General features: G+C 54.3%; 2 protein-coding genes across 7 annotated transcripts in view; both read right to left on the bottom strand.

Moving 5' to 3' along the window:
• The window catches only part of LOC147647051 (uncharacterized), a 96,996-nt gene that overhangs the window by 12,742 nt on the left and 70,840 nt on the right, over positions 1–13,414 (bottom strand). The gene's annotated exons all lie outside the window — the stretch shown is intronic.
• Positions 3,610–11,403, bottom strand: LOC111942337 (maestro heat-like repeat-containing protein family member 7). Of its 6 annotated transcripts, none has more exons than XM_086872651.1 (16): positions 10,171–11,403; positions 9,840–9,981; positions 9,527–9,591; positions 8,773–9,417; positions 8,440–8,588; positions 8,035–8,182; positions 7,638–7,828; positions 7,418–7,555; positions 7,032–7,146; positions 6,722–6,859; positions 6,330–6,506; positions 6,058–6,213; positions 5,797–5,898; positions 4,686–4,788; positions 4,347–4,403; positions 3,610–4,047 (listed from the first exon to the last, which is right to left on the bottom strand). In XM_086872651.1, exons 2-15 carry the CDS (start codon positions 9,955–9,957, stop codon positions 4,360–4,362), a joined length of 2,289 nt encoding a protein of 762 aa, XP_086728777.1. In that variant the 5' UTR covers positions 9,958–9,981; positions 10,171–11,403; the 3' UTR covers positions 3,610–4,047; positions 4,347–4,359. The 6 variants fall into 6 exon arrangements, with proteins under 6 accessions (XP_086728777.1, XP_086728778.1, XP_086728780.1 ...); XM_086872652.1 differs by having other exon boundaries at positions 9,840–10,006; positions 10,171–10,480; XM_086872654.1 differs by having other exon boundaries at positions 9,840–9,970; positions 10,171–10,452.

Genomic DNA, 13,414 nt, shown 5'->3' on the forward strand with positions numbered 1-13,414 from the left:
CTAAGTCATTGGTTTGCTCCTAGTTTGTATCCTCCTACCCACCTATCAATCCAACCTGCCTCAAGCCCAGCCCTTGTTTTCTCATGTTCCCCATCTGTCATTACACCCATTTGTCAGTCTTCCCTTAGGCCAGCCTCCTACCTGAACCACCCCTCTGGAAATCCCCTAATCTCCAATTCCCCATTGGCCCATGTGACCCACTCTGCTCCCCTTGTTTCCCCTATTGTATTGTTGAATGGAACCTTCCACTCCTCCCATAGTTTCTTCCTATTGGTTAAAATTTTGTGCCCTCCCTCTGGCCTCCCCCATATAAAAACCCACACTCAGTTGTGTTCTTGGTCTTCAGTCCCTGGATGCTCCAGTGGAGTAAAAGCCTTTGGAACCCATACTGGAGATCTCCTCCTCATCCTGGTCTCCACCGTGCGCCTACCAATATCCTTGTGCCGTGGAGCATTTGCTCTAAGCCGCACCTTGGGTCACCCCGCTCCCGAGTGTCACAATCCGCTAACACAAGTGGGAGTCATGAGAGGTTCATTTGATCTCAGATTGCAAAAAGGACACCAAAGGATTTCAGTTTAAATCACAACAGCAGTAATGCGTCTTTATTTTAGTGCCAGCAACAAGGGTGATGCGATAGAGGACAGGGAGAGAGAGAGGGAAAGAGGGATAAAGAGGCAAAATGCAAGGAGAAAAAAGGGGGGGGGTGGGGTTATAGCTACCAACGGACAAGACAGGGTCGCCGGTGTCTTCTTCCATGGAGACATCTCTCTCAAAGAAAGTAACTTGGAAAAGTCATTTTTACAGTCTGTTTCAAAGCAAGGGGCAGCTGGCCAAGAGGTGGGGAAATTCCTCGGCTATTTTGATGAGACCCCTTGCTCTGGGAAGCAGGTGTAAGGTACAGAACAGGCCGCTCCTTACAAGTCCCTGCTCACCAGCAGGAATGAAGGCAGTGTACCTTGACAGCACAGAAAGCACGCCTGCAAACAATCGCCTGGTAAGCTTCCACCTCAACCAGGCCAGAACCCCTGCACAAATTCTATTGGTGTCTTCAGGGTCTCAGTCTCTGTTCTTGCAATGGTTGTGAGGCAGATGAGGGAAACTTCGGACCGTTTCTTACAGGCCTCAGCCCATGTTTAGAGTTTGAACACTCCATCTCTCCATATTTTCTAATGAATTAAAGGGTATATTTTAGTGTATCATAGTCCATGTCCATGGCCTTACCAAAAGAACTTTCAGCCCCAATACTAAGGCATCGCCTCATTCTCCTTTCATCTGGGACTTGACTCCTTCTTTACTGACTTTGGCGTCTTCATGTTGTCTTCTACATGTCCTCACTCTGTTCTTTTTTCTCACCCAAGGGGAGGATCGGGGTCTGCAGGTCTCATCTGTGCACTGAAATAGTTAATATCTCACCCAGGCCTGCAGATGATCATGATGGTTTTTGCCTGGTCCAAAAGCAGTCACAGTGATGAATTTCAGGCTGCCCTGGAGCTGTGCAAAGATCTCAGGGGGCCTGGCCAGAACAGTCGTGGCTATTCTGCCCACATGGCTGGTCCCAGGCCCCTGCTTCCTTCAATTTCAGCTGCGGGCCGATGGCTTCCCCTCCCTGTGCCCGGCAGCCGCTGGGGCCGCGCGGGCCATGGTGAAGGGGGCCTGGCGGAGCCCGGCTCGGTGCAGGCCAGGGTGGAGCAGGGCCGGCCTGACCAGCACCCAGTTAACTCTTCACAGCTGGAAACAACAGAGAGCTTTCCTCGGCTTGACTGTCTTTAAAATGTCGATTTCACAGAGGAGAATCCAGCTTCTAAATGGTTTCATAGGTTGTCAATTCTCAGAGCCAGCCAGCTATTGGTTTTGCTAAGCACAGAGGAAGCTCTTAGCAGCCCCCTCCTAGAAAAAGCATTTGCATGGGTGGCTTCTTCCCTCCTCACCAACTATCAACTAATAAAAACCAGCACAGACACTCACGGTGGAACAGGAAGCAATTTTGAAGCAATTGTTTTAAAGCAAAATCAGTTATTGCACAGAGATTGATGTTACTCCCCCACACCACTGGAGAGACACAGTGACTCCACCACCTCCCCTCTGGCCAGCCCATTCCAATTCCCAATCAGCCTTTCTGTGAAGAACTCCTTCCTATTGTGAAAAACGAGGTTCACTCACTTAATAAATTATAAAAGGTTTAATATAAACAAAAAGACAATTAGGAGACAAAGACAATAAAGCAAAGGGTTAAAACAGCCAGGGTATCCTGGTGCGTTGCCAGGAACACACCTGATATCTTTGGAACACTCCCATTCTGCTGTGGGGTTTTAATGCATATTCATATTTTTCCAAAAAGTATTTTTCATGTCTACGCCCTGAATCTGCCTTTTTAGAGCATGTGTCTTACAGATTTTATTTCCCTTTATCACATTTTTATTTGGGCTGGGCTTCCTTCTTCTGCAGGTGGTCAGTGTTGATAGCAGCCTGGGCCCCATCATTTGTTTCCTGGAGGTTATCTTGCTTTGCACAGACAGGACATTGCCCTAACGTCCAAAATTCTTCTTGACCTATGCCTAAAACTTGCTAGCAGGAGAAAAAGACATTGCAAAAGCATAGAACATACAGCATTCATCTTAATACTTGCAAAAGCCAGTATCACAACATGGGTTTATAACAAGGTACCCTTTATTGTCCACTGTATTTTTGATCTAGTAGTGGCTCTTTTTGTTTTGTCCTATGTACTAAGTGGTCTGTTTAAAGTCTGATGTCTGTTAATCCTTTGTCAATTCAATAAAGAATTCATTTTATAATAAACCCAATCAGCCATTCTTAAGAACTTGTGAATGAGTGACATTTGGGGTGCAGGCTGCCTCAAAATGAGCTGCTGCCACAAAGCTGAGACAAAGGCAGAACTTGTCTAAACTTGTCTCCATTTGTAACAGCAGAGCCCAAACAGAGGCGGAGGAAGAAGGAGCAGGAGCTGTTTTGTGGCCATGCCCAAGAGAGACTGGAAGGATGCCCTCCCTCTGGTCTCACTTGCTTGGCTTTCTGACAGGCTCTGAGGCAGGGGCTGCAGTTCCTCAGTTGTGGGGCCCAGAACCAAGGCCGGGATCCCGGCACTGCCTGACAGCGCTCCGGATGCCGGCACGGTTGTGCGTCCTAGTCTCAGCCACTGTGCTGCTGCTTCATTTGCTCTTAGACACACCCACAGCTCCCTGTTAAGCCCAGATGCTCTCTGGTTCTGCCCTCTTCCTGATCCTGAGCAGGGATGGAGCATTACTGTGCTTTCAGGAAGCTATTCTTGAAAGCCTTAGGCATTCTAAGCTCCTTTGCTGTCTGTGGATGCTTGACACAGAACCCCACACAGTGGGGTTCAGGACATACTCAGCTTGGCTCTTCCAAAATCCAAGGCTCACGGTGCTCAGCAAGACCTTTAACTCCACAATGTTGTGGAACTGGACCTTCAGCACAGGGACCTATCCAGCCTGATCTGCGCTTGTTCCTCTGCATCTCTGAACAAAACACAGTGCAGAAGAGAACAGCAGGAGGGGCCCGTGTGTCTCAGGGCTCAGGATTTGTGTCACAGAACTCCAGAATTGTGACCCTTCAGCTCCACATAGATGCAGGTTAAGTGAAAAAGCCAAACTGTTTATTGCTGGAAGGCAAAGCAAAGGGATGAGCTGAGAGGCAAAAAAGGGGGTGGCACAGTCTGAGGGCTGGGGGGATGGAGCTGTCAAAAGGGAGGAAGAGTGGAAGGGAAAAAGAAGGAGTGGGCAGTGTCTGAGGGCTGCAGGGAGGGAACTATCTACAGGCAGGGAGAGGGCTGAAGCCACATGAGCTTCCCACAGGCTCAGCTGTGCCAATCATTAGCTGTGCCTGGAGCTCCAGCTGGTCTCTTCTGGTGTCAAGGTGTTCTCATCTTCCATGGCATCTGGAGGTCTTAAATGAACACTGTTTCTTCTGAGCCAGCAGATGAGTGTACTTCTGCAGCTCTTTCACTGAATATCAGTTGAACTACTATGTTTGTCTGGGAAGGGCTGTCATTCCTCCTCAGGGCTTAAAAGGCTGGAAGAGAGAGGAACAGAGCCACAATCAGAGCCCGCACCTGTGGGAATCCTAGGAGAATGTCCTGCCAAGGCCATCCCAGCCTGCTATTGCCAGAGTTACAAGAGGGGAGTGGACAACGGGATCAGCTGCAAGGTCCTGGTCACGAATGCACACCTGCCAAATCCCCCGCCCCACGTCCCTGAAATCTCTCTGTGCTCTGCCCTCACCACCCCTTGTCCACACAGGGAGCAAAGCCCTCAGTGGCCAGGGCAGACTGCAGCTCCCCCCGCCAGCCCCCACGGACAGCACTCACTCACCCTTACTGAAGGCCTAGAGCTCTTCCTGCTGCCCCCTCATTGGCACCTCGACCGTCTCTGGGAACACAGAGCCTGTCAGGGCCCCAGCGGCACAGCTCCCTGCCAGCGGCGCTGCCAGCCCTGGGGCCACACGCCCTCCCGCCCCCGGCAGGGCTCAGCCCGGGCCCTTGCCGCATCCTGACTCAGCCCAAGGGCACGGCTGCCAGAGGCCGGCAGCAGCCCCGAGGGCAGCCGGGGCTCCAGGATACCGAGCCCGGATGCCGCTGCCGGGGCAGCAGCCGCGGCTGGGCCCGAGCTGCGGCGGGGCGGGGAGGGAGCCCAGCCAGGTTCCTGGCTCACCGATGAACCTGATGGCCGCCGCTCGCAGGGACTCCTGTGGGCTCTGCAGGTACGGCAGGGCCCGGCGCAGGTGCTCAGCTGCTCGCCTCTCGTCCTGTGCCAGCTGCAGAGAGCGGCAGGAGGGAAGGGTTGGCGCGGGCTGTGCCCCTCGGTCGGGCACTGCCTGCGGCCAGCCCCGGCCTCCCGTGCCCGCCCAGCCCTGAGGCCCGGCCAGCAGCCGCTGGCGCCGGGCTCTGGAGGGGGCAGAGGGCCGGGTGCTGCCTGGGGAGCCGCGGTGCCGACCCGGCCCACAGCCCCAGTGGGCCAGGGTGAAACAGAGAAATTAGGAATTAGGAATCATTTATAAAAATTGCCTTGAGTAAAAGAAAGGGCTACAAAACCTGTGTGAAATGCTGACTGCTCCCATAAGAGCAGGAAGAGAATAAAGACTGCAGGATGAGATAAAGAGCTAGAATACGTAAACAGGATGCAAGCATAAATGCACCATAGGATGAGGGGGTTCCTTGGATTCTTTTGGACCCCTAAGCCACAAGAAATGGAAAGAGAGGGTTCAAAAGAACTGAAAGGAGCATGCACAAAAAGACAAGGTGAAAAGTTCAGCTGAAGGAAAATTGCAGCCCTAAAGACCCCCAGACGACCACCAGAGTGACCAACAAGGAGCAGTGTGCAGCTGCAAATAGGCATGGAACTAATTTTAGTATGAAGCGGGGAAAGGCAGGGTTAGCAAATGAATATGTATTAGGCATACTGTGTAACCCTGGTTTGTAGAGAATAAAAAGGGAGAAACAAGTCTCCAAGGTGTGCATGCTTTTGGAGGAGATATCCCCCATGCACCTCAGCACTGAATAAATTCATACCTACTCTCATAACTACTCTGTGAGCTATAGAGTTTTTCTATCCGCATACCAAGGGCTCCTTTGGCACCCGGCTCGGGGCCACAGGAGCCTGGAGAAGAACGTGTGCGGCCCAGGGAAGGGAGCGGTGTGTGCGGCGCAGGCTGGCGCCCCTGGGTGCGGCACTGGGCAGGGGCACAGATGCCAGCACCACACACTGAGTGCTGGGGCCAAGGGTCTTCTCCAGGCTGAGGCTGGGGCTTCTAGGCTGTCCTTACCAGACACTCTGCAAAGTTCGACAGCTGCTCCTTCTTCATCAGCTGCTTGAGATTTCTCCTCTTCAGGAACTCGGCCACACGAATCAGCGTTTTCCGAGAGGCCTGGAGAGCAGCAGAGATGCAGAGATGGCAATGCAGCCAAGGGCACAGGACTCTTGTCTGGGTGACAGGGCCCAGAGGAGGCTGCAGCCTGGGAGGTTCTAGGGCATGAGGAAGCCAATGCCCCTCCCAGGGATGCTCCAGCATCACACAAAACCTGACCTTCGCCACATGCTGGTTCTCATCATAGCAGTGGATGAAGAGGGGAATCAGGCTCTGGCTCAAAATCTTCTCCAGAGGCTTTTTTCCCTCATCCATTACCAAGTCCATCATGTTGAAGAAGAGGTCAAGGGAGAGCAGCTGCACATGGCTGTGGTCCTGAAGGAAGAGAAAAAGAACTTAATACCAATTACTCCAGGCTCACTGGGTGAAGGCCCAAATATCTGTCAAGCAAAGTTTTGTACAGCAGCCAGTGCTCGTGTACAGAGCCTTACATGGTCAAAGAGCAGCAGGAGTGCCTCAGCCAGCTTTGGGGCAGTGGTACTGGATATCAGGATGTCTTTGGTCTTGAGCATATTAGTGAACACGTGGAGGGTCATGCCAAGCACATCTCTGTCTGCATCACCCAGCAGCTCCAGAAGGCTTTGAGACAGGCTGCACATTCTTATGGCCTGTGTGGAAAACAAGGCTGTGATGAGAAGCCATGAACGGCCCTGGCACTGCAGCCCCACTCTGCTGCCGCCGGGCCCAGAGGCCAAAGGGCTGTCCCAAAGCACTCAGGCAGGTGAGGCAGGAGAGCTGGGAGCAGCTGCCTCAGCTCCTGAAGCCCAGCCAGCACAAGGAGCTGCTTTCCCCAGCACAGCTTCAGCCACTGCCCTGTCCTCACCATCGAGGGATCCTTGCTGAGCACCATGAGGCCTCTGAGCGCCAGGCGACGCCTCTGCCTGCACTCAATCTGCAGGTGCATTGACATGATCTCCAGGATGCTGTCACCATGTTCACGCAAGTCCAGGCAATCCAGGACCTGAAAGGCACAGGGCAGTGACAGGGGACCCAGCTGGCAGGAGCCTGGAACCACACAGGGCTGGGTCCAGGCAGCGGCACAGGGAGCAGGCACCGTCCCAGGCAGCTGTGGCTATGCAAGGGCAGAGAGCTGAGAGGCAGGTCAGTGAGGTAGTGCTGGCCATCAAGCTCACCTCCACAAGGAATGGCAGGAAGGGCAGATCCCAGCATGGCTCCTCCCTGCTGAGCAGCCGGAGCAGGCGGAGTGCAATCCCAGAACATAAGGATAGGGAGGCACCGTGCATCTCCCTGGAAGCGGGGAAAAAGGCACAAAGACCCTGAGGTGGGGAGGGCAAACCTCTCCTAGGAATGACTCACTGAGGTCTGGTCTTTCCTCAGCATCCCTGGAGGGACTGTGGGTACTTTGGGAGGTGGCTCCTTCTGGGCATCCTCTCCTGGCCTTTTCCAGTCTGCTCAGCCGTCTCTCAGTGACCCTCTGGCCCAGGACCACAGGGACTGTGGGGGACACCTCAGGCACCAGGCACAAAAGCTGGAGGTAGCGGGGAGAAGGGGGTCTCACCTGGCCAACAGACCCACGGCATAGTGCTGGGTGTCAGCACAGAGCAGCGTGTCCCAGCCACGCTTGCGCTCCATAGCCATCAACTCACTATCATAGTGCAAACAGCAGAGCAGAGCCTTCATGGCCTGCACTGCAAACCTGTGTGCAGAGCAAAGCCCAGGTCACACTGGGAAAACTGGCAGTGTCTACAAAGGCATGGGAAGGACAGGAGGACTGGCACCTGTTGGGGTTGCTGGGAAGGTGGTGTTCCTCCTGGCATGCTCTCCAGAAGATGTCAACTTCCACTGGTGGCATCTGCTGGGTGGTGATGACAACATGGAACAGCAGAGCCACAAACAGGCGGGCGGAATAAAGGATCATGGCCTCGTGGCACTCAGGCACTTGGATAATCACCCAGAGCACCAGAGTTGCCTGCAAAAGAAGCACCCAAAGACAGTGCTCAGTGCTGAGGTGTCCATGGGGCAGGGCCCAAGGGGAGACGCAGGGGGAGCAGCGGGCCCGGTGTCCCCTGAGCCTGCCCCTAGCCCAGGTTTCAGCCCAGCACTCGCAGAGGCAGGGAGAGGGTGGAGAGCTGCTGGAGAGGTGATCTGGGACTGAGCAAGGGCCCATAAACTCACAGCCAGGGAAAAAACAGTCTTGTTGTCCCCATCGGAGGTGCACATGCTGTGCAGAGGCCAATCCTCCATCACACAGAGCAGTGTTGCCAGCACCTTCTCCATTGTTGGTCCCGACGAGGCGATAGTTCTCCACATCATTGCAGCAGCTCTGTGGGATCAGAGCTCTGTATCAGGGGTGTCTCAGTCATAGCACCATGACCTATGCAGCTGTGGGAGCCCAAGTGACAAAGCCCCAGTGCCCTGAGGGGCAGGGAGGGAACATTGGCAGCAGCCTGGAGAAACAGAGGGGCCCAAGGCTCCTGGACCTCTCTGCCTGTTGGGCAGAGCCCATTGGACAGGCTGTGCAGGGCAATGGGCCCTAAAGGCTGGTGAGCCCTGAGCTCTCAAGGCACGTGGGCCCCATACCTGTCACATGATGGGGCACAGCGCAGGAGGGTCAGCACCACATCAACAGGGTATTTTTCAGCCAGCTTCAGAATGTTCGTGGCCAGCCTGGCACCCACAGTGACATGGGACATGAGACTCTGGTGAATGTTTTTCACCATGACTGGCACCTGGAGGAGGCATGGGAAAGACTTGGAGCACTGTAAAAGGGATCAGCTTCCCGAGCTTCCCCCAAGAAGTGCTTCCCTTCCCACCACACTGTGCTGGCCTGAAAGGCTGAGGGGGCCCAGTGGCTATGGCTTGAGGGGGCACACGACCCTGGGAGGCCTCCAACCCTAGCCCCAGGCTGGGTACCTGCTGAGAAGAAAATCCTCTCTCCTCAAAGAAATCTGTAGAGGGAGCATGAATAATTGTGGGAGTGGGCATGGTGTCAGTATTTGCGATGTCCTGAGCCACTCCAGTGTCGGCGTTTGTGGTGGCCACGTCCTCAGTCACTTCTATGTCAGCCTTTGCCCTGTGATCGTTCATTGCACTGTCAAAGTCTTCTGAGCACTCAGCCAAATCTGGGCTGGTTTCAGTCTTTGTCATGCCCTGAGTCTCTTCATTGACAGTGTCTGTGATGGCCACACCAGTGGTGGAGTTGGTGATGGCCATGTCCTCAGTCACTTCCACGTCAGTCCTTGGCCTGTGATCATTCATTGCACTGTCAGAGTCTTCTGAGTGCTCAGCCAAATCAGGGCTGGTTTCAGTCTTTGTCAGGCCCTGAGTCTCTCCACTGATAGTGTCTGTGATGGCCACATCCTCAGTCATTGACATGAGAAAAGCCTCTTCCCAGTTTTCAGTCACTGCGGTGTCAAACTTTTCTGAGAGCTCAGATGAATCTGGGCTGACATCAGGCTCTGCCTGGAGCTCGGTCAGCCCAGAGTCAGGCTTGGCTGTGCTCTCAGTTGCTGTGGTACTGCTCTTTCTGCGCTGAATGGGCACAAACTTCCGGAACATCTGCAGGAGAACAAAGAGAAGCTAGGCATGTTCCATGGAGTGCTAAAAGTGCAGTTCTCAGCTGAGCAGTGACAGCAGGCCCAGCCCAGGTGGGGATGGCTGCAGGTACCTTCAGCGTTCTGCGGAAGCGGCCAAGGGAGGGGTCCTGCTCTTGGGTCCGGTCCATGGCTGCATCTGGCAAAGAGCGAGTGCAGCCAGAGCTGAGGGGCTGTGGGAGAGGCTGGAGAACACAGCCCAGCTGTGCACTCCCCAGGCAGGGACAGCCCTGGGATGCGCCAGGGGATGGAGCAGAGCTGCTGTGGGGGGTGGGGCAGCCCTGGCCCCTCTTCCATTCTGTCTGTGGGCATGTCCAAAGCAGGTGGGATGGGATGGGGCCAAGCTGGCTGCAGCCATCAGCCCTGTGGCCCAGCTCTGCCACTCACCATCCTGCAGTGGCTGGAACTGCTCCGGCTCTTCAGGCTGTTGTGCTGGAGCAGCTCCAGTGTCCTTCTTCCTTTTCCCCCTGACCACTTTGAAGAGGCTGAGGAATCTGCCTGCCATGCTAGAGTCTGGCCTTGAGGGCACCTTAAAGAGAGATGCCTTGGGAAAACTGAGTCAACAAAGCCCGCAGTTGTGCCTTGAAGACACCTGCGGTAGAGATGCTGCAGGAAGACTACAGGACAGCAAGTCCTGCAGTCTGGTCTTGAGGGCTCCTGCCACAATGACAGGAGACTCCTCTTAAATGATTCTGGTCACCGAGTCCCACAGTCTCACCTTGAGGGCACAGGCCAGAAGGATGGCAGATGCCTCAGGAAAGCTCTGGGTTACCAAGTCCAACAGTCCGGCCTTGCAGACACCTGCAAAAGAAAAGCCTCGGGAAGGCCACGGCCACCGAGTCCCGCAGTCTTTCCACAAGGTCACCTGTAGGAGTAAAGCCTCGGAAAAGCTCCAGGTCAGACACAAATGAGTGCGCTGTGTGGGGGCTCCTCACAGCACCACTCTGGCGCGTCCTGTCCTGTCGCATGCACCGAGCACTGTGGTGTGGCCCTGTCACCGCCAGCTCCTATGTCACCATGTGTCACAAAGGGCCCTCTGACACCCTGTCCATTTCCATCCCATGGTGACCGTGCTGCGCCGTGTCACAAAGGGCCCTTGCACACACTGCCCTCTGCCCTGGAGCAGCCCCCATCCCCCCCTAAGTGGCCCAGGTTGGAAGGAATCCCTTGCCCAAAGTGTCTAAGACAGCCCAACAGGATTTTTGGAACACCTCAAACTGTCAGCAAATGCTGCCCAGCTCTGCAGGCTCAGGGCAGCAGAAGGAGCCCCCAGGGCTGCCGATGCAGCCACAGATGGAAGGGTAGAAGCTGGTACGGCCTTCTTGGGACACGTCCTGTCTGGTGACCATTCTAAACTTGCAGGTGTGACACAGACAAGGAACGTGTGGGCCAGGGCACCAATGCTGCTCTGAGCCCTGGGGCCCAGCCAGCACTGAAATCAGCAGGTGTGGCAGAGTCCCCACCGAGGCAGACCTGCCACCCCCTGAGCCCTGGCAGTGCTGGTGCCCTTCTCCTGCCCCAGAGACCTGTGCCCCTGGGGGGCTTCTGTGCCAGAGGGCAGCCAAAGCCCATGTGCATTGGGGGCTGGGCTCCTTCCTGCAGGAAGCTCCTGGAGCTACTGCTGGCCACTTGCTATCTGTCAGATGATGTTGCTCCTTCCTGGAATGAGGTTTTCCATGGAAGGGGTTTGCAGTAGCACAAAAACACCATCAGCTGCTGAGTTTCCTAGGATGGTTTGATTGTACGGAGGCACTGTCACATTTCAGTCTGATCTTCGGTCTGTTTTTCTGGGAGAAACATTAGCCCACTCTCTGATGTTCAAGGCTTCAGTTGCTGCCTGTCTGTCTGTGTGCAGCTGGTACAAGGCAGACATTTTCCCCAGACACAAAAAGTCCTGCCTGGACAATCACAGAGCTACATCTTTTTTTAATTTTAACTTTTTAAAATTTTTCCAGAGCCTGCTAGCTGTGTTCAAGGTTTTCTCCCAATTTTCTCCCAGGTGCACATTCTCCAGAAATTGTGCTTTTACATCCTTTTGCATTTATTAAATTTACCTGCAATGACCAGTCAATCAAAACCCTGGGAAAACATGAACTTCAGGTTGAACCCAGGCAAAATATTTATCTCCCACATCTGAAGCCATGAACTGCCAAGTACTGTCCCTGCTGTCACACCCTGTCTCCTGTAAGTGTGCTGATGCCATTTCAAAGGGGTTACAAATGAAAAGTTTTAATATTTTTGTAGTTTCCGCATTGGCATTAAAATCCTTGATTAGAAAAATCACATGTCAAAATTTCTAGGATTCTTCCATACCAAAGCTGTCATTTTCACCCTGGATTTTAGAGTGTCTGAACAGTCACACAAGGTTTTAGTATTAGACATTAAAGAAAAAATCTTTGCTGTTTGGCTATATCTTTACATCAGCATGTAGTCCTGATGATTACTTTAGGCAGGAGCAGCAAACACAAGAATGAGCCAAACAAGCTATTCCTGTGTTCTCATGTCCTGCACAGCAGTAACTGGGAATTCAAGAATGGATTCAGGAGGCAATGGGTGCACAGGGAACCACAAAGACTTTGGGATGCTGAAATGGACCAGCCTGGTGCCTGTGCCCAGGCTGCACCAGGCTGAGTCCAACTGGACGATCTAACAATGGTTGAATGGACACACCATGGGCCACTGGAGACTCCTGCTCCTAATTCTGTGAGCTACAATATTCATTTGTGATTCACCAGATGATTTTTTCATCTTTGCTTGAAATCCAGGAGAAGAAAAGGTAAACATGGAGAAATGTTCTTCCAGTTCTAGTGACAGTTGTGTCTGCACACCACCTGTGCCCATGGCAGGGTGGTTGGAACTGGATGATATTTATGATTCTTTGCAACACAAGGTGCTCTGGAATTCTGTGGTTCCCCAAGTGGAGAGCAAAACTGAGCTGTCTAAGTCCCTGCTTTTTTTCAGCGCATGCTGCTTCTTCCATTGTTCTAAGCAAGTCCAGGATTTAGTTTCAGAGCTGACGCCTCTGTCATTAAGATGCCTTCACAGAAGAGAGGGAGGGCAGGTGTAGCACAAGGCTCGAACCCCATCAATGTCTCTCTCTCACGATGGCACCAATGCCGCTGCCTTGGGACACCTGAGTGTGGAAGGGGAGCCCACCCTCAAGCACGGCCACCCAAGTCAGTCACGGGCACAGGCTGCAGCTGAAGCTGCCCAGTGTTGCTGTGAGGCTGCAAGTGAAGAGAAAGCCATTGTGGCCAACTCTGCTGAAACCTTTTGCCAAACCAAAGGCAGCTGTGCCCACAGCCTCCCCGTTTGGCACCCGGCTGCTGCGGACACCTCACTGTGCAGGTGCCGACGTTCGGGGTGCTGCTGTTCCTGGGCCCACTCTGCTGCTGTTTCTGTGGGCTCCAGAGCCTCTTCAGCAGCAGCGACTCTGCAGCCCTGCTCGAGGAGACATCGCCACCCTCCCCATGGTGGCAGCAGCTCTGTGGGTCCCGAGCTCTGTGTCAGGGGGGCCTCGGTCACAGCACCGTGGCCTGGGCAGCCGTGAGGGCCTGGGCTGGTGGCCAGCCCTGCCTCTGCCCACTGCCCCTTCCTGGAGGCACCCAGTGGCCGTGGCCTGGCAGCACCCCCCTGCCCTCCATGTCCCCAGCCAGCCCAGCCTGGGCACCTTGGGCTTTCCCCACCCTCCTGGAGGGCTGGTGTCCCAGCCTCGAGGGCTTCTGCTGCAGGCCTGGGAGACATTTTGTGGAAGCACCGGAGCAGCCGGGTGTCAGGAACAAGGCGGCTGCCCGGGGGCTGCTTATGGCCTCTGACACCCAATTCCTCAGGTCTTCCCACCACCCCGGCCCCTCAGGGGCCTCCTGTCCCCTTGGAGCCTCCAGCCTCCACACATCCCCCTCACGCCTTCCCACGGTTTTGTCCCGTCTGGGCCTGCACAGCCCCTCATCCATTTACAGCCT

The sequence above is a fragment of the Cyanistes caeruleus genome, unplaced genomic scaffold (assembly GCF_971803275.1).
Source record: "Cyanistes caeruleus unplaced genomic scaffold, bCyaCae1.hap1.1 HAP1_SCAFFOLD_69, whole genome shotgun sequence".
Taxonomy (NCBI): Eukaryota; Metazoa; Chordata; class Aves; order Passeriformes; family Paridae; genus Cyanistes; species Cyanistes caeruleus.